Source organism: Carassius auratus, unplaced genomic scaffold, assembly GCF_003368295.1.
Source record: "Carassius auratus strain Wakin unplaced genomic scaffold, ASM336829v1 scaf_tig00216070, whole genome shotgun sequence".
Classification (NCBI taxonomy): Eukaryota; Metazoa; Chordata; class Actinopteri; order Cypriniformes; family Cyprinidae; genus Carassius; species Carassius auratus.
The window spans coordinates 85,961-106,502 of NW_020528391.1; the positions used below are offsets into that span (position 1 = coordinate 85,961).

Consider the following 20,542-nt stretch of genomic DNA (forward strand, 5'->3'; position numbering starts at 1 on the left):
CATTCAGTGTTTGGCTGCTTTGAATATAGATTATGAATGCTATTTTTAGTCTCCAACACTAGTTAAATCTTTTGAGGGGGTGTACAAGAAACGGCAAACTGTTTCTTGCGTATGTCAGACGTATGCTGATTAGTTCCGCTCTGATAAGTGGATCTCATTGATTTCCATTCATTTAAAACACTTTTTCCGCTTCCCCCTCACTTTCATTTTGGCTAAAACCAGGGTACTTAATAGCTTGAAACCACTCAGCACATCTATCCATCCCCATCACAATCATGAATCGTTTTTTCTTGATGATAAAGATGAAGCTGTGCATAATGGATCTGCGCACCCACTCTGTCAATTGCAAACCTGTGCTCTCTAGGGTGAATGCTAAAACTGACCTCAAATGTTGTCTGTCTGTGTTCTGTCTGTATCTCTCCACAGGGCCCTTACTCTGGGAAGGGCGCCTGTCATGTTTTCTTATCCATGCTTCTGTTCTCCTGCTGCTCAGCAAGGGGGAACGGATGTGTCCTGTGCATTGCCGCTGCGAAGGAAAGATTGTTTACTGCGAATCAGGCGCCTTTCAAGACGTCCCGGAGAACATCTCTCTAGGGTGCCAGGGTCTGTCCCTGCGGTACAACAGCCTCCTGTTGTTGCTACCTTACCAGTTTGCTCACCTCAACCAGCTGGTCTGGCTCTACCTTGACCACAATTCCATCAACGTAGTGGATAGACTGGCTTTCCAAGGACTCCGTAGGCTAAAGGAACTAATCTTAAGCTCTAACAAGATTGTGCAGTTGCAAAACAGCACCTTTGAGAGTGTCCCAAACCTTCGCAACCTTGACCTGTCCTACAACCAGCTGCAGGACTTGATGCCGGGGCATTTTTATGGACTACGCAAACTTCAGAATCTTCACCTGCGATCAAATAACATCAATACCATCCCTGTCCGTACTTTTATGGAATGTCGAAGCCTGGAGTTTCTAGATTTGGGTTATAATCGCCTAAGGACTATAACTCGTACGACCTTTCTGGGACTGCTCAGGCTGACAGAACTTCACCTTGAGCACAATCAATTTTCTAGGATTAACTTTTTCCTATTTCCACGCCTCTTAAATCTGCAGGCACTTTATCTGCAATGGAATCGCATACGGACAGTCGTCCAAGGTTCGCCTTGGACTTGGCACACTTTACAGAAATTGGATCTATCAGGCAATGAGATTCAAGTTTTGGATCCTGCTATTTTTAGGTGTTTGCCAAACTTGCATATGCTCAGTCTGGAGTCTAACAAGATCAGCAACGTGTCCCAGGAAGTTGTTTCATCATGGATCTCAATTAGCACTATCAACCTGGCAGGAAATATATGGGACTGTAGCTCTAGTATTTGCCCCCTGGTGTCTTGGCTGAGGAATTTCAGGGGAACTAGAGATGCCAGCATTATTTGCAGCACTCCCAAATCCCTTCAGGGGGAAAGAGTCATGGATGCAGTGAGGAACAACTCAGTGTGTGAGGAGATATTCACTGTGGAACCGACCACAGAATTAAATCTTCTTCTGACTACTACTACGACAACTCTTTGGCCAACCCAAATCACCACTACAACCCCACGCACCACAACTAGACAGCTTTCTCAAGTTACCCACATACAAAGACTCACCCCAAAGGATTTATTTCCTGTTCAGTCCAACAATGAATTCCTACAACCCCTAACGGTAACACCTACCAGCCTACCCTTCACCCCCGAACCCGAGTTTGAGCATATGACCTTCCACAAGATCATCGCCGGCAGCGTTGCCCTATTTCTCTCAGTGTCTTTAATCCTGTTAGTGATTTATGTGTCATGGCGACGATACCCTAACAGCATGAGGCAACTCCAGCAGCACTCTATTCGACGCAAGCGCAGGAAAAAGACTCAAGAGCCTGAGCACAACATCAACTCTCAACTGCAAGAGTACTATCTAAGCTACAACCATGCCAATGCTGAGACCATGGACTCTTTGGTTAACGGGGCATGCACCTGCACCATCTCGGGCTCCAGAGAGTGCGAGGTATGACCTACCACTAAAAAAAGGAATTCTCTGCACCAGGGAGTCAGAGGTAAACTTTTTAAGAGCTTGACTGCCCGCAAACCTTCTCGCTGTCATTCCTCTGAACCACAACTTTGAAATGCTCAAATTTTATTGCATGAGTAGAGAAATAGATTATATAAAAGCTAAAATTCTCTCATTAGCCACTCACCTAGTCATTCCAAACATGCTGTTAATTGATTTCTGTAGGAAAAATCTCTAAAGGAGAAATGTGAAGAATCTTCACACAAAGACTTTGTTATACAATGATAGTTCAGTGACCACATCCATCAAGTTGTAAAAAGGACAACCCCTTCCCCTCCTGAAATGAACATAACATAATTTCACTCATGCACTATATTCCAAACCTTCTTTTGCATTAACTTGAAGAGAAAACGTCGTATGAACTTTTATGGTTTTCTCATTTTTGGAGCTTGACAAACATGGTCACATTGAATTGTCAATGGAAAAAATAAAAACTTAAGAGTCTGTCCTTTCATGTTCTACAGGACAATTAACAGCATACAAGTTTACAAAGAGTAAATAACTACAAAATTGACAATTTTGGCCAGTACTCGAATTAAGCTCGAATTAAGAATTCTGCTACCTTGGTTCACACTGATAAGTAATGCCTAAGAGTTGTAAACAAGTACATCCTTTGACCCATCATAGCATTATATTTGATTATACAACCCTTAAGCACTTTGCAACCAGCTCTAAAAATTTTCACTTGATGGTCTCCCTCAATTAAACTTAATTCATAGTTAACAATCCTAGCAGAGTAGTGTCATCTGTATTTGCCTTACAGAAACAAAGCCTTCATGACACTAAGCAAAACTCACAGTGATGTTATTGTGAGTCATTATAAGCCTTGTGTTTATCTTCGGACAAGAAGGAACTGAAATAGTGACAGTAATTATGTACTTAAATTATAGAGCTTTATTGTACAAAGCATTATTTATTTATTTATAAAAATGTTGTCTAGATGCATTTTGCTGCATGACTACATGCCCTTTACAAGTACCAGATGTTGGAAATCAATGTACATATTCATGTTTTACAGCACATTCAATTATTGCCTAGTCTTTTAACGCCTGCTTGGGGGTGCTACATTGTTCCTTTTGATTACATCTTTGTTATAAAGGGTCATCACATCTTCAGTTTTGACATTTAATGAGCAGGAGGACTCATTTTTGCATCTTAATATTTATCTTTCTTTCTCGTGTTTGTGTCGAATTTATTCCTGATTTTTGGGTGATGCAGAAAAAAAAAAAAAAAAACTTAATAAAAGCTTTAACAAACCTCACCAGATAATGCATGACATCTTTGATGGGGAGGATACATGCCTTAATTGTACCCAGTCTGGCTTTCTGTCCCATCCCAAGAGAAAATCACAGCAATAGTGGATCACATGGGATGAGATGTGAGGATGCAAGTATCTTTCAAATCTATCAAATCCAAATGTATTTTTCAGGCTGAAATACCTTTCTGCATGCATTACATTGGTTTACATTATATTGAAATGGTCACAACAAGCAGGGGGAAAAGGCAAATTAGGCCTATCAATTTAACATGATTATTTAGTGTAATTATTATTTTTTTTTTTAATGTGATGCAATTTATCATGCACTTTAATATTTACGTAAACTCCAATATGAAAATTCAAGCATTAAGTATCCATTCAAGTTTAAGTCTGCTAAAAACACTGCAAAACAGAATGAGACCAAATGCAGATGCGAAATACAATACAACAGCCAAATGTGTACAAAAATATGTCAATGCAAATGAATGTATCCCACATAAAAAGCTATGTAGAGTCCATTGTAAAATGAGTTCAACTCCACATACATATATATATATATCAACTGTCCATATAACTGAACATCAGTACATATGCATTTAACAATATATAGACTTCTTGTCTTTTAAATGCTTTGAAGTGCAATTTTTTTTTATTTGATAAATTTTCAACAGATATTGGCAATCAATTCTGATTAATTTGACATTAATTAGCATAATTAATTAAATTTAATTAATTTGTGGGCATAAAAATTGTTTCACAACCATAATAAAATGTAACTAACCACATAATTATGCACAGTTAGTGCAGAGCAATAAACAGACTTATTAAAACGAAGAGAAAAAACTTCCCATCCAATCACAATTTCATTAGTACTGTATATTATGTTACTATAGCCAAATTACACTGATGCCAATATGGGAATATGTATGAATAAACATACACAAAACTATACAAGGTAAATGTCTGCTGTAATAAAACCATTGCATTTAAAAAAGACATTTACACTAACCAAAACAGTAAATGGTCCTATTCCTATCCTATTCTTGAAGTCCAATGCACGAGAGTCACTGCCTTAAAACGTGTCTCCATAATGATGAAAGTGACGCTACTGGCTTCTCTCCAAGTGCTGATGTGTGACATTCAGAGAATGTCACATTTTACTGTGCTTGATAGTTTCATAAAGATGTCAATCATTTTCTCACCAGTCTCGAAGGCTCCCAAATTATAGAAATATACAGTGTGGCATATGCTCATATGCATCCTGCTGAAGGCATTTAGAGCTTATATTACCCCCCAGAGACCAATAAACTACATGATTCATATCTCCATCCACCCATACAAAAAACTGGTCTAAAACACGTCTGTTGTTGTTGTTGTTGTTTTAGGAGGCTTGAGTATTTTAGGATCAGTACTGTAATTGTTCTGAAACTGATTTGTAACACCATCCGCAGAATAAATTTTGCGGTTGCATAAACATCATATTCACATGCTGTTCATGCACTAATTTTTCAGTCGATCTCCCGTGCAGTTGACAGTTCCCAATACAAAACCAGCTGTCATTGTTTTATATTTTGGTTCATTAGGACAACCTGGTGGAACATGCATCTTGAATTTGAAAGGCATAAACACTATGTGTCAGGCTCTGCTTTAACCTGTACTTCAGTAGAGTGACCAACTTTTTCAATCTTCTGGTGACCCTAAAAATATAGATTGTTTTCCTGTCAATGGCATTTCCACCTCGGCTTCACACGTCTAATCTTAGCATGAAATTGAATCTTTTTTTTTTTTCTTTTTTTTTATGCCTGCTGAAGTTTCCCAAGTGGAAACTTGCTTGTTTGGTTCTGCTTCTGATAAGAATACTTTGCCTCCAGAACCATGAAGTAAAATACACTTGGAGTTGCAAATTTGACCTTGTTTTTTTTTTTTTTTTTTGACAAAATGCATGGTATAGATGCAGCAGGTTGTCACAACATGACTTTTCTGGAAAAAGTCTCAGTTTTTCTCTGATTAAATCTCACAGAGCCAGAAAAGAACGTCAGACTAAAATAAAAATAAAATAAAAAAATCATATCTTGCATAAAGAAAGTTAAGCACATTTTAGAACCATTTGCATTGTGAACTTTATTTGTATGTAAATGAAATGCATTTATACAGAACATTTTATGTAAAACTGTATTGAAACAATGCATATTGTGATTTGAACATTCTCATTGCCATAATGCATTGTTTATTTTCTATTTAGGGGCCAAGCACCGAAGGTGCGTAGGCACCTATTGTAATCGTTGGCGTTATTATTATTCTTCCGCCGCAAGTCTATGGCAGCCCATAGAACCGATTGCGGGAAAGTTGTATAATTTTGCACACTGATAGAGGACCGTCCCAACATTAACTATAGCAAATTTGAAGTCTCTAACTCCTACTCTCTAGCGCCACCACTTGTCCAAACTTTCAATGTTTGTATGCTAATAACTTTTGAACCGTAAGCCAGAAAATGGAAATTCTTTTTTCCTCTGAATCCTTGGCACAGGCCAAGTCGAATGAACCCCAAAATTCAAAAATCGCAAGGTTTAGTTTTTTCATTATTTTAAACTTTTCGAAAAACCTACTTTTTCGAACTCGTCCTAGACGGTTTGTCCGATTTTCACAAAAATTGTCTCAGATCATCTTCTGACCATGCTGGCAAAAAGTTATGGAATTCAAGTTGATTCATCCAACCGTTGTCGAATGACACGTAAACAAATTTGACGAAAAGCACGCAAAAAGACACGTGAGGCTATATCTCCGCAACGGTTGGGCGTATTGAGACCAAACTTGGTGTGTGTTATAATAAGCATGACCTGAGACTACCTGCAGTGTTTCGACACAGCGCCACCTAGTGGTCAGGAGATATGAAAAATGCATATTTTGGCTTATAACATCTGAATGGTTTGGCCAAAAATCACACAACTGGTCTCTTTAGATTCAGTGAGTCATGTCGAGTCGAATGGTATCCAATTTTAGGCGTCCATTTTAGGCGTCGGCCATTTTGAATTATGTTTTAAAATGCTGTATTTTTGAACGCAGCATCGTATCGTTTCGCAAATAATTACAAAAATATTCGGCTCCATGCCCTGAAGGTACTCAAAAAGTTTGGTGGTAGCGCCACCTTGTGGCCAATAGTTATAATGAAATATCACATAAATGCTAATAACTTTTGAATAAATTTGACTATTAAAATTAAAATGGTCTCACTATATTCTGTGGGTCATGCCGAGAGCATTGATACCAATTATGCGAAAATTGGCCATACTTCCTGTCCGCCATTTTGCTTAATGTTGAAAACCTACTTTTTCGAACTCCTCCTAGACCGTTAGTCCAATTTTCACCAAATTTGACGTGCATCATCTTCAGACCATGCTGGCAAAAAGTTATGGATTTCGTGTCGATATACAAAACGGTTCTCATTTAGCGCATCAACGAATTTGCTGGAAAGGTGCCAAAATGCATTTGAGGCTGCATCTCTGCAAAACTTAGACATATTTGCACCAAACTTTGTATGTGTCATCGTGACCTCACACTGACCATGCCACATAAATTTGGTAACAGCGCCACTTATTGGTCAAGAGTAATAAACCATTCATTAACCATTAATAATTACACGTATAAAAATGCTAATAACTTTTTAATGCATTAGCCTATTGCAACAAAACTGGTTTTAAAATATTCCCTGGCTTATGCCGATAACATAGATACCAAATATGCCATAGTAAGCTGAACTTCCGGTCCGCCATTTTGATTTATGTTGAAAACCTACTTTTTCGAACTCCTCATCAACCGTAGGTCCGATTTTCACCAAATTCGAATCAGATGATCTTCAGACTATGTTAACACAAAGTTTTGGATTTTGTGTCGATAGACAAAACCGTTTTCTCATACCAAAGCAACGAATTTGAGGCACAATGACAAAATGACACTTGAGGCTGTATCTCTGGAATGCTTTGCAATATTGACACCAAACTTCGTTTGTGTTATTGTCATCTCACACAGAACACACCAAAATGATTTGATTACAGTGCCACCTATTGGTCAAACTTGATAAGCCAATTAATCATGCTAGTAGAGATTTTATTTATGTTTTTTTAGCCATTTCAATTACAATAATCCTAAAATTAGGATTTTACTACCAAGGCAGTCATTTTGACCATTTTAAAGATTTGCAATGTAATAACTTTGTTGAAATAAAACCCATATAACTACAGTTCCATGACTTTTCTTAAATTAATGTAAATTTTATTTTAACATTGTTATTTTATTAAAATTACAAAACACAAAAGAGTTCTGAGTATTTCTACCTTGAATGGCCATAGCGGTCAATTTGACCGCACATATTACAGGCGTTGTAATAAAACCAAACCTAATAAATTTTCACATTCATTTAAATTTCAATTTTGTGTTATGATGTTTATTATCTGTCCTAATATAACAGAACTATTTATTCATTCTAGATTTCATTAGAGGCTGCATAAAATTGTTTCCGATTCGTGTGGTCCAAACATTTCCGATAATGCTAAAGCATTGTAAACTCCAAAAGTCAAAATGTATTGAATAAAGACAGATGTAATCATTTCCAAAATTCACAATATGTTTTTATCTAACAAAATATTCTGCTTCATTTTATATTTGTTGACATTTTGACTTTCAAAAACAACATTTTAACTGCGGTGAAAAACTTTGATCTCCAGCTTGCCGGATGCAAATTGAGGAAAGCAAATTGCGGCATGCACTTTTGTGGGAGGTCTAGTAGCTCTTACACAATAATATCACGAACATATTATATTATGTATGCTTAAATTACCCCACATTTTTCATAAAACATGACCATAGAAGCTTTGAAGTAAATATAACATGACAAAAATGACATTCACTGCTGTCTGGTATGAACAGTCAAAATGACCGCTATTGGCAGTTCTAGTAGTTATAGAATTCCGGTAGTGCTAGTGTTAATGCATTTGGTGTGATGCTCCATGCCATGCTTATCTCCTACATTTGCTGTTGGAGTGCTTGGCCCCGTAATTGCTGCTTGCAGCTATATTTATTATTATTACTGTTTCATTAAAGGCAGTACAAAAATGTGCAATAACTTAGAACCCTCAAATAAAATGTAATAAGATCATTTTCTTCATGCAAAATAAAATTTCTCTCTTTTTTCCTTCTCTTTATTTTTATATTTTCGTATATGTATATATTTATTTAAAATACTGGCAAATATTGCTCAAAACTAGGAATCTTTGTGAACAGGCCTACAGTATTTCGATTGTGATTGTGACTCATCCTGATCATTTAGGCAACAACAGTATCAGTTAAGTGATAACTCCATCACTTCCTGCAACAAAACAGGCCTTAACAATAATTGTTCTAAATTTGCATTCCAAATTAAAATGCACACATGCAGCTCTTCCCAGGAGTAAGCCAAGGACAGTGTTTACGCAGGCATCACGTTTATTAGCAATCTTAAAACAGGCTAAATGGATGAGATAAATAGGCAAAGTGTATTAATAGACAGCAGTTGGCACATTTTTCAGAGCCTGCAGCATTTTCTGAGGGAGAAAGCGATGCGTGTTTTGTGTCAGGAGTCTGCAGACTGACAGATCAGAGCGAAGATGCTAATATTACTTTAATGTGCATTACATGGGAAATGGATTCCACTGCAGGGTGAAGGCATTTGTTTCATGAGCTGTGAATAATCAAATTAGATAGATCAATGTAAATAAAAAGTGTTTCTGTATCATATTTCATCTTTTAAAAGGAATTACTGTAAAATCTGCAGTCGGGTTAGGTGACTCATAACTGTCATATCAAATGTGTAGCATTCTGAGGAATATTAAGTGTCTTCACTTCATGATACTGCGTATCGTGCGTGAGAAGAATAAAACATTACAGATGATCCTTCACTCTGCTTCCGTCCTCCCAATTGAGTCTCACACTCTTTCTGAGAATCTTACAATCCTTGTGTTTACTTGGATCAAAAGCAACGTTAAAGTAAATATGAAATGCAACCTGACTCCACTGTATGTTATAAAATCTAATATGAATCAAAAAAATGATTAACTGCCAAAAAAAAATAAAAAAAACTTTAAAAACAGTAAACATATTTTTACAATAAAATTATTATTTTTTGAATATATTTAAAAATACATCTTAATCCTGTGATCATAACTCCAGTCTTCAGTGTCACATGATCCTTCAGAAATCATTCTAATATGCTGATTTGCTGCTCAAGAAACATTTCTTCTCATTATCAGTGTTGAATACAATTGTGCTGCTTCATTTTTTAATGTTTTTTTAAACCAAGATACTTTTTTCAGGATTTAAACTGTGTTCTAACTTTGCCGTTTGAATTTTAATCTGTTTAAAAGTGGTAAGAGGTGATTATTTCACAGACATATCCCAGATAAAGAGCAGTTCTGCTTTGAGGATATCTAGTATGCTATCTATCACTTGCCAACAACTGTCTCAAAACATCGGTCATCTTTTAAATGTTGGTAGCACTTTATTTTACAGTCCTGTTCCTCATGTACATACTATGTACTTCAGGGCCGTGCAGAGACCTTTGGAGGGGCAGGTGCCCAAAGTATAAAAGGGGCACATGGAACAAGGCTTTAAATAGCGCGGTTCAAAATAGCAATACAGCAATATATTGTGATGCATTCCTTGCCAATTTGCGTATTGATATGGATGATTATGTATTGATACGGCAGCAAATGCTGTGATGCAGTTTTGAAAAAGAAAAAGATTAGAAGAGACAATTTTAAGTTTAAAAGTAAAAAAAGAAAAAATATTTCCACCTAATAATAACTCTGGGATTAGAAACTGAAATGTCTTAAATTGTCCCAACCTGAAGGCTTTTTCTTCTCTGTTCAACAGAATAATTAAGAACAGCTGTTATAGTAAAAACTATAGAAAACGCTTGTGCCTCTACATTTTCCTCTTTCTCACCAGCCTCTGTCTCCTGGCTTGCTTACCTGCTCTTTCTGTCACTTGTGCGTCTACATTTGCCTCTTTTTCTTCCTCTATCTCCATCTCCTCATCTGATCTATTACTTTCCAGTCTTTGTCCATCAAGGAACAAGGCACAATCTACTATTTCATTATCAATCTATTATTTTAACCATCACTACTATTCTTGCACCTAATCAATAAGTCCACCTTAAATATTGATACAAAACAATAAACAACTGAGTCATGCTATGAAAGCACTGTGTAACTTACATAGGCTTATGTTTTATTTATTTTTCCTTTTTATTCAAAACAATTCCAAACATGCTTAATATAACAGGAAATATCTCGATTCTCAAACGTGTAAGTAAACGCGTTCTGCACCTTTATAGATGGTTATTTGATCAATAAATGGAAAGGTAGTGTAATCTATTAACTACACATAAAACCCCGACTTTTTAATTAAGTGCCATATCATGCCATAAAATATTTTTAATACGACTGAATTTGTATTTAATGTAAATTTAATAACAATATTGTAAGTTACTTATTTTAACACTTTCATTTTAAAGAGAGTAAAGAACATTTACATTATCAAATAACATTTTCATTCAGTCTAGCCAGAGTTCAGGCACTCTCAAAAACTACCATTACAATCACTGAAGCACTTTACATTACATTATGCACATCAGGGTTTTTTTTTTCTCTCTCTCTCTCTCTCTCTCTGAAGAAAGAATTCGCTAAATAATTCAGTCAGCGAGCAAGTGAACAAAAACACCGCATTTCATGATGACTCTTCTGCACGTCTCCGATTGGCCATTACATTCGCGCAACAGAACCGTTGATTGGTTATCATGAAGCAATATACGAACGTCTCTGGCTCAGCGCCAGCCAGCGAATAAGATTTGAATTTAGCAGCTGATGCTGTGCACTGAACGATCTAATCACAACAGTGTGATTATATCCAATATATAAAAAATATTATTATGCTGTTTTTTTTTTTTTTTTTTTTTTTTTTGTCGTTTGGAAGCTGCATTTAAAATCAACTTGGCTCAGAAATCTTTGAATGGGCATGACGCCTCTGCCCTCGATGCCTGTGAAAAGTTTCTCCCTCAAACAGCACGCTAACGTTACTCTACACTACAGGCTACACACTGCAATATAAACAACATATCTGCATGTTCTCACATCACGTCGTTCTTGTAAAATAATAATAAGTAAATAAATATCAAAATCACTTCGCTGAGAATGAAACCCCACTTACCAGCTTCCGCGGTGTTGAAAATATCTTCTGACAATTAAAAAATGCGCGTGCGGCGTGACGAATCATCCCGGTCGGATGAGGAGGTCGTCGTCGTCAGGTCAAAGGTCATCACGTTGGTCAGCTTATTAACGGCTAAATTATTATTCAAAATTTTACTAATATTTAGATTGGGCATGAGCAGGCATTCACAAAAGGAAACGTTATGACAAAAAAAAAAATGCCATGCTTTACCAAACAGGAGTGCTTTTGTTATTTACCCACTGTAGCTCTCGCTTCTCCCGTCCTACTGACATAATGCAACTATTTCTGTTTTTCCTCTTCCATTTTCCTCTATCAGATAAAGATAGACAGTTAACGCCCTGACGGCTGCAAGTAACTGCCTTCTCAAGCTGCGGCATATGCGCATATGCATGCACACACACACACACACACACACAAACACACACACTCACAGTGTGACAGCAGAGGTGTAGAGCTGAAGGGACGCTTGAGCTCAGGGGGTCAGAGGAAGTCCTCCCTTTATTAGAGATCCATTGGCACAATCGCTTCATTACTGCCCTTGCATTCTCCTCTCTCTCTCTCTCTCTCTCTCTCTCTCTCTCTCTCTCAACACTCTTTAAGGAGTGAGAGAGGAAATTAAAGTGAGCAGAGAAGCATAGAGCACAATCCATCTTGGATTAAAGGTGCAGATTAAAAACAAACTGTGCAGCAGGATGTTAAGGCTATTTATATCACTCCGTGCTTAGACTTCATAAAAGGAAGGAAGAATTTGCCTGAACCTTTGACCCAGTGGCTAATTAAGCAGAATGGTAATTCTCATATTTTCAGCTCTTTTCTTTTAGTTTTCTTTCTTCTTTTGAACACAAATGGAAAACCTGTTTCTAAATTTTCTCAATAAAAGAGTATGGGGATGGATGCTTATCAGAAAAAGGTTTTAAAAAACACCATTAAGCCATTTAATTTGGCAACACATTATATTTCAAGTCATTTGAACTCTTATAACAGCTTGGTGGGGCTTCCATGATGCTTTCACTGTCATTTTGGAGTTCAGCAGCCCTAGAGTGTCCATATTCACTTTAATTGCATGAAAAAGCCAAGCTAGGACAAAGTGCATTTGTGTTCCACAAACGAAATAAGGATTTTATGACCAAATGTTAGCTGAATATGCAGAGCTAAAATACATTACCCAGTTGGCCTACAACAAAACCTACCAAAATGTGCAGTGTATAAGAGCACATTATGTTGAAAACTGTGACTGTAAAACATTAAACCTACATTGAGGATCAGTTTGTTGAGTGAATGAATAAGGTCATATAATGTTGCTTATATTATATACGCCAAAAAAATATAAATTGTTGTAGATACCCATTATAATAGAAGAAACTAAACCAAAGAGAACACTAATGACTTTAATGGTGACTTGAAACAATATAATCAAATATAAAATCTAATCAAAAACACAACAGAGCGATAAAACAGCTGTTAATTCTGAATAATAAATATAAATCATCGTAAGTGCCCATGCATTAACCAAAAACACAAACTATTCAAGTGCATCTTCAATGATCGAACTGAGCATGCTCAGAAGCATATTAGTTGGACCCTCAAAGTTCTTGCCATTTAATATTTTAAGTTGTTCATACTCAATGGCCTAAAAATTTACTTTATGTGTTGACAGCTTTTTCTAATTTCAGTAGTTCAATCACCCCAGTTTTTCTAACAAATTGGAAGTTAGATTTATTTATTTACAGTTCAATTTGACCTTCCAAGTAATATTAATTTTCATCTGCTGAATACAAAAGAAGATATTTTAAAGAATGTTGGTAACCAAAGAGTACCCCTGCCCCTGCATGGTTACCAGCATTCTTCAAAATATCTTATTTTGTGTTACAGGTTTAACATATTTACATTTTTGGCTGAACTATCCCTTGAAAAGTTTTTAACAAAGCCAAAATCTTACAATTAAGTATTGCATTATATATATATATATATATATATATATATATATATATATATATATATATATATATATATATATATATATATATATATATATATATAGTCTGTAGTTTTTGCCTTACATATTCTTGCCTAAAACATGCAACGTCACATACTGTATTAAAGTCAATTCAATTCAAGTTTATTTGTATAGCGCTTTTTACAATACAAATCGTTACAAAGCAACTTTACACAAAATTATGTTTCTACAATATTTAGTAGTAGCTAGTAGTTTGTGCACGTTTAATAAAAAAAAAAAAATAATAATAATACAAGACGTATAATACAAGATGTAGTCAGCTAGACGATGAACTATCAATATTATTAATTAATAGTTATTATATGATGCAGTCACACATGTAGAAATAATTGTTAGTTCTGTTTGTTGATTCAGGGTTAGCATCATCTGGGGTCTTCTGAGGGTCAGCATCATCTCTTCTCAGGTGTTCTGGATCCAGACTGGAGCTTGTGTAAATCCTAGTTACCACAGGATGTAAATCCCGTGGCGAAACATAGAAACAAAATACAGACATCATTAGCATAGCTGCTGATCCATCAAAGTAAGATTAGTTTAACCCAAGCTAATGAATAAAATGCACATTTGATCAGATGCAACTACTCTCACAATTTAAAAGATACATTATTTATATGCTTGGCAAAAGAGATGCGTTTTTAATCTAGATTTAAACAGAGAGAGTGTGTCTGAACCCCGAACATTATCAGGAAGGCTATTCCAGAGTTTGGGAGCCAAATGTGAGAAAGCTCTACCTCCTTTAGTGGACTTTGCTATCCTAGGAACTACCAAAAGTCCAGCGTTTTGTGACCTTAGGGTGCGTGATGGGTTGTAGCGTGGTAGAAGGCTAGTTACATGTAGGTACGCAGGAGCTAAACCATTTAGGGGCTTATAGGTAAGTAATGATAATTTGTAACTGATACGGAACTTAATAGGCAGCCAGTGCAGAGACTGTAAAATTGGGGTAATATGATCATATTTTCTTGACCTGGTAAGGACTCTAGCTGCTGCATTTTGGACTACCTGTAGCTTGTTTATTGAAGAAGCAGGACAACCACCTAGAAGTGCATTACAATAGACCAGTCTAGAGGTCATGAATGCATGAACTAGCTTTTCTGCATCAGAAACAGATAACATGTTTCGTAGCTTGGCAATGTTGCTAAGATGGAAGAATGCTGTTTTTGTAACATTGGAAATAAGATTTTCTAAAGACAAATTGCTGTCTAATATAACACCCAGATTTCTGACTGTAGAGGATGTAACAGTACATCCGTCTAGTTGCAGATTGTAATCTACAAGATTCTGTGTAGTGTTTTTTGGTCCAATAATTAATATCTCTGTCTTATCCGAATTTAATTGGAGAAAATTATTTGTCATCCAATCTTTTACATTTTTAACACACTCTGTTAGCTTAGATAATTGGGAAGTTTCATCTGGTCTCGTTGAGATATATAGCTGAGTATCATCAGCATAACAGTGGAAGCTAATTCCGTATTTTCTAATAATATTACCAAGGGGCAACATGTATATTGAAAATAGAAGGGGACCTAGGACGGATCCTTGTGGCACTCCATATTTTACTGATGATAAATGAGATGACACCCCATTTAAGTAAACAAAATGGTAGCGATCGGACAGGTAGGATCTAAACCATCTTAGAGCCTGCCCTTGAATACCTGTATAGTTTTGTAATCGATCTATGAGTATGTCATGATCTATGGTGTCGAACGCAGCACTAAGATCAAGTAAGACTAGAAATGAGATGCAGCCTTGATCTGACGCAAGGAGCAGGTCAGATCAGGTTAAAGTCTTACTCATTGTTAATAGGCAGTATGCACTGAATACTGCACAGTATGCAGCATGCATTTACTTCCACATATAGCTTGCTTTCAAAACCAAGCAGCATTGAAGAAACAGAATCAGAGTCTAATCAGCAAGTAAAAGAGGAGTCTTTCCTGCAGAGAGCTTTGAATATACATCTTAAAAAAGATAAAATTCTCTCTCAGTTATCAGCATGCCTGCAATTGTGAAACTTATTTAACTTGATTTCGGTTATTCACTGCTAACAAGCTGTTCCAAATTGTGTCCTCTTTCATAAGCACTTAAAGCACAGTTATACTTTTTCTTGAAATCTACTTTCTGTGAATGTCACAGTAGCCTGAAGACATCTCCATCCCTCCCTGCAGATGTTTGTCTTTTTTTTCTGCAATCACCAACATTTGACATAAAAAAGTCACTCTCCTAGTAATAGAGACAATTATACAGATCCAAACCCCTACAACCACTCTGGGTGTGCATTTTCATAGTGGTTTCACAGCCGTCAACAAGGAAATTGTTGCATGACCTACATGCTCATTTCACTGCGCAGTTCTCCCCATTCCCATGTTACCTGATGGAAGTATGAGTGAATACTGTGGGTGGGTGTATAAACGCCGAGTACACATGTACGCAAACACCTCTGGGATCTGATTCAAATTTGAATAATGTAAAAATAAACTAGGTAAAAATGAGGTCTGATTGCACTTGCATTTTTTTCTTGCCACATTCTGTTACTGGAATTCCTCTGCCATTCCTTCCCAAAGGAACTGAAAGGAATTTCAATCGTTACACATGTCTTTACATGTTCTACATCTGTCAGGCACTATAGACCCTAAAATCACCATAGAAGTAGTCAATATGAATTGTCATATGGCTCCACCCATGAATTTGGGCAAAGAATACAGGCTTAATGAAAGTTATTCTCCCCAATTGCATATTGTTGCTCATTTTGGGCCTTTGAATGAACTTAAGATGTTTTTTCCTTCTCAAGTATGAGCTCCATATATACTCCTATATCATACTATAGAAGCCATAAAATCCTGATGTATGATACTCAGCAAAAAACATTTTTTCAGATTTTCTCCTAGGTGACAATGATACTAAAATAGAGAGCAAACTAAGATGTTTGCTGAAGTCTCCTGTCTAGATTTTACTTGATTTTTCCCCCTCTATGATTAAGTTGCACGGTTATTGTAAGTATAAAGTGCTTCCACTGTGGCAGAAAACACAACTAAATTTGGCCACTCCATGTCATATAACTGTCACAAACAACAACACAGAATACAAAATCTCTCTCCTCTACGGTTTCACAACAAATTTTAACATATGCCTCAAATGGCTCCGACTTACCTAGAAAAAGTCTGCAGTCAAGTCAGAGATCTCAATATGAGTTCAAATATTTCTCACGAGAGCCAGTGATCTAAGCTGCTATCCACATTCAATTGCTCTTACTGTATTTCAACTATTGACTCGTTTATGAGTAGTTTTATTTTCCCTAAGGGATTTTAGCAGAAACATCTGAAGCATACTGATACATCTAATCACCGATATTTACACATTACAAAATATTCCATAAGACTCCTGAGCTATGAAAGCAATAACCTTTCGTTTTTGTGTCTACTGTAAGATTCACTTCAGCCGTCTGCCACATTATATGAAATGTGTTTCAACCTGGCGAAGTGTTGATGTTGACGTTTTTATTTGTCATCATAACAATTTATGTGGCCCATCAGTTAATTTGCATCTCTGCATGACTCATGATTCTATAGTACAGGCGGAGAGGTGGAGTGGCCATCAAGATTTATACGCTTGCACGTTTATGTGTCGCAGTGTTTGGCTGGCTTCTCTTAGAGCTGCTGTCCTCTATTCACAATCCACAGCAACTCAGGGCTGATAAATCAAGGCCAAGTTTGCATACAAACACATGCACATGTTAACACACATGAGTGCAGACGTGCTGAAAGGGCAGTTAGGCGGTACAGAGGCAGATTTATAATGATCCAGAGATAGTATTATGGTAATAAGTGTTATTTTGTACAGAAATGAACACCTCTGATGGACAGGCTCATTTAGTGTCTCTGAGGAAGACTAATCAATGATAAGGTGAGCGCTATCCATTCTCCATCTGGAAAACTCCATTACAGGACTGATGAGGTGCATATTAAAAAGCCATTAGAGAAGCATCTCCCACCGTGGTGAAAAGAGTCCTCTAGTTAGCGGTTATTTGAGATCTGAGTGATTTATAACAATTCAAGAAATCTCAAAACTCAAGATCAAAAGAAAACACAACTGGAGTTGAGGTTTACCAATAAACACACATACTCTGACACACTGCAAATGCTGGGCAATCAAAGTTTGAATCTGGCTCAAAACATTTAGTCCTGGGTAAAAAAAAAAAAAAAGAACTAACAACAAGCTATAATGACAGCTAGCTAGAACGATGAGTTGATAATTAGCTAGAACAAAAGCTAGAACAAGAGCAAGAATGATAATTAGCTAGAACTATCCCTGATATCAAATGTTGATCACAGAGATTATGAGATCTATTTAGGACATCTATTTGACGTCTGCATTTACATCTGCAAGGCCTTTTTTTTTTTTTTTAGAGTTTTTGCTAATCTGCAATATTTCTATAGGACGTTTCCTTTCAGATGTCAAATAGACATTTAGAAAATGTCTTTATGATTTAAAATGTACTGTATGAAAAACTGACATCTTAGAGGACGTCTATCAGATTTTTTTACATAACAGATGCTTTCCAGATGGAGATAAATAACTAGCTACAGTGATAGCTAGAAGGACAGCTAGCTGCAATGATAGCTATATAAATGGCTAGCCAGAACAATAGTTAACTAGAATGAGAGCTATAATGATAGCTAGCTACAAAAATAGATCAGTAGATAGCTAAAACAACAGCTAGAACTATAACTAGCTAGAATTACGACTGGCTAGAATGATACCTAGCTAGATAAATAGCTAACTAAAACAATAGCAAGAGTGATTGCTAGTTAGAACGACAGATAGATAGGTAGATAGATAGTACAAAGTTCAGTAATATACTAAAAATATAATTGAAAGGAGTCTGCATCATTAAATACACTATAATTCCCATTCTAGTCGCCACTTTAATCTGGGTTGAGAAGCACCAATGTACTGAATTTGCTGGCTGTGAAAACAAAACCTCTATCTTCCTTTTTAATAGCAATGGCCATTTACATAATGTGAAAGTTTGCACCTAATGTAAATAGCAACACATATTATCCTTTGCAGACAAATTGCAAATAGACATGCCATTCACATAGTGTATATTGAAGTGGAAAGCTATTGTACTTAGCATACACTGCCTAAGCAATGGTAGGTGGAGAGAAAAAAAAGCTTTTTCAGTAACTCAAGGTCAGTTATTTTCACTTAGTGTGAATAGATACTGCCTTTTCTAATTTGCTTGATCATGTCAACATGTTCTGCTCAATATGCATTTATGTTTCCTGCCCACAGCCGTTTCTAGTGTAAAAATATTAACCAAATAGGCAATTCAAAGTCATGCACTAGCTATACTCACCTTACAAGTACGCCTTCCTCTCCATGTTCAATCTGAATTCTACTCTGTCCACTTTGCGAGACATGAAATATGATTTATTTATAAGCTCAATAATTACATCTCTCTTTGGAGCACTGCTATTGAAAGATTAGACCCCTACTGTTTTTGTGTCTTCACAGAGAATGAATATCATATATTCAACTAACACTGCAAAATAAAAACAGCATGTAAACTCCTCCGTTTGGCACATAATTACACAAAAAATATTGTTGGCTGGATGAAAGGACATTTTTAAACCAGAGAACAAACTGTATTCACATTTCTGAGAAGATGCGGAGAAAGTAGATGATTTGCATGCATGCGGTAACTCACATTTAATGCAAAATGGCAATGCATGTGCAGCTTCTTTACCAGAAGGGATCACTTTAATTTCATCAGTTTTAAACATGAAGAGCTGTTCACAGCACAGGTTACTGTCGACATGAAGATGAGCGAGTAATGCGAAATGTGTGTATGCGCACTGAGTGAACCGTTCGTCTCACAAACACACCGTCTAGAAGTTAATTGGAAAATGACATGCTTTTTAAAAATGTTTCTGGCTGCAGGAAGAAAGATACCGAAAATATAGTTGTGACAGTTAATTGATTCTTCAACCGGAGTCAAAGACAGCTTAGCTCGATTAAAAGCAGAGCATTGTTTGCACAAGAAACATCATCTTGGGAACTCTATCAAATTAAACACATTTGAAAGCTAATTTGTTTGAATGTATTGAGTCTGGGTGTAAACAAAATGCTCAGTGCATTCCAATTGTGCTGGAAAAGTGCACGACACAATGCTGCATTCGTCATGTAAATCTAATGCATTCTTAATTGTTTTCACAGAATGCATACATGTATCCCAGACCACTTCCAGGGGCCTGGATGGGAGACATATCTACAATTCACTGAGGGGCCCGTGAGAAAATGCACCACTGCCCATTATGATTTGCAGCGGCTCAGATAAAGCTTTTCCTGGATTTTGCCTCCGCACTGGGAATTTTACAACACAAAAGGATAAAGAATTAGGCTGAATGGGCGGCACACATACTCAACCCTTCATTTTGGACTCTTTTAAAAGTGGAGCAAGCGGATACGGCATCAATTTGACACCCCGTCTTCAAGTCCGAACCGGTTTGGTAGTCGCTTCAATCAACAATAAATATCCCCCACGACGGGGCTTGCAAGGATGCAAGGCAAATCTCTCCATAATGAACCAGCAAAATGTTTCTCAGCGCTGCCATTGTTGCTGTATGATAGCTACTACCTGCTCTCCCCCAAGAAATGAACGTCTACGGTCCGAATTTTCATCCTATTCATCCCTTTTGTGTTGTGTAGTGATGTGACAAACTATTCATGCTGAAACATCAGAAACGTCTCTCGTGATCAGTGGACGGTAATTGCTCAATTGAGCACAACCCACAAGGAGGTTTCTAAGGACTACATAACAACAGAAGATATTTTTGACTGCTGTGAAAACATCGTCAAGAAAAGCCTGTTTGGACTGTAACCTCACCATGAGTATCCACTGGGATTTGATTTCAGCCCTGC

At 36.7% G+C, this 20,542-nt stretch overlaps 1 protein-coding gene across 1 annotated transcript; it reads left to right on the forward strand.

Annotated features, from left to right (window-relative positions):
• Window positions 1-302: 302 nt before the first annotated feature.
• Window positions 303-19,960, forward strand: LOC113097017 (leucine-rich repeat transmembrane neuronal protein 4-like). The gene is made up of 3 exons (XM_026262248.1): window positions 303-1,498; window positions 1,568-2,030; window positions 19,838-19,960. The coding sequence occupies exons 1-3, from the start codon at window positions 303-305 to the stop codon at window positions 19,901-19,903; spliced, it is 1,725 nt and encodes a 574-aa protein (XP_026118033.1). The 3' UTR covers window positions 19,904-19,960.
• The last annotated feature ends 582 nt before the right edge of the window (window positions 19,961-20,542 follow it).

What these genes read in the sequence shown, in the direction of transcription:
- LOC113097017 (XM_026262248.1), top strand. Translation starts at nt 303, where the DNA reads ATGAAGCTGTGCATAATGGATCTGCGCACCCACTCTGTCAATTGCAAA. An exon ending in AACTCAGTGTGTGAGGAGAT is followed by an intron (nt 1,499 to 1,567) that starts ATTCACTGTGGA and finishes TCTTTGGCCAAC; the next exon opens with CCAAATCACCACTACAACCC. An exon ending in CGGGCTCCAGAGAGTGCGAG is followed by an intron (nt 2,031 to 19,837) that starts GTATGACCTACC and finishes TTGTTTTCACAG; the next exon opens with AATGCATACATGTATCCCAG.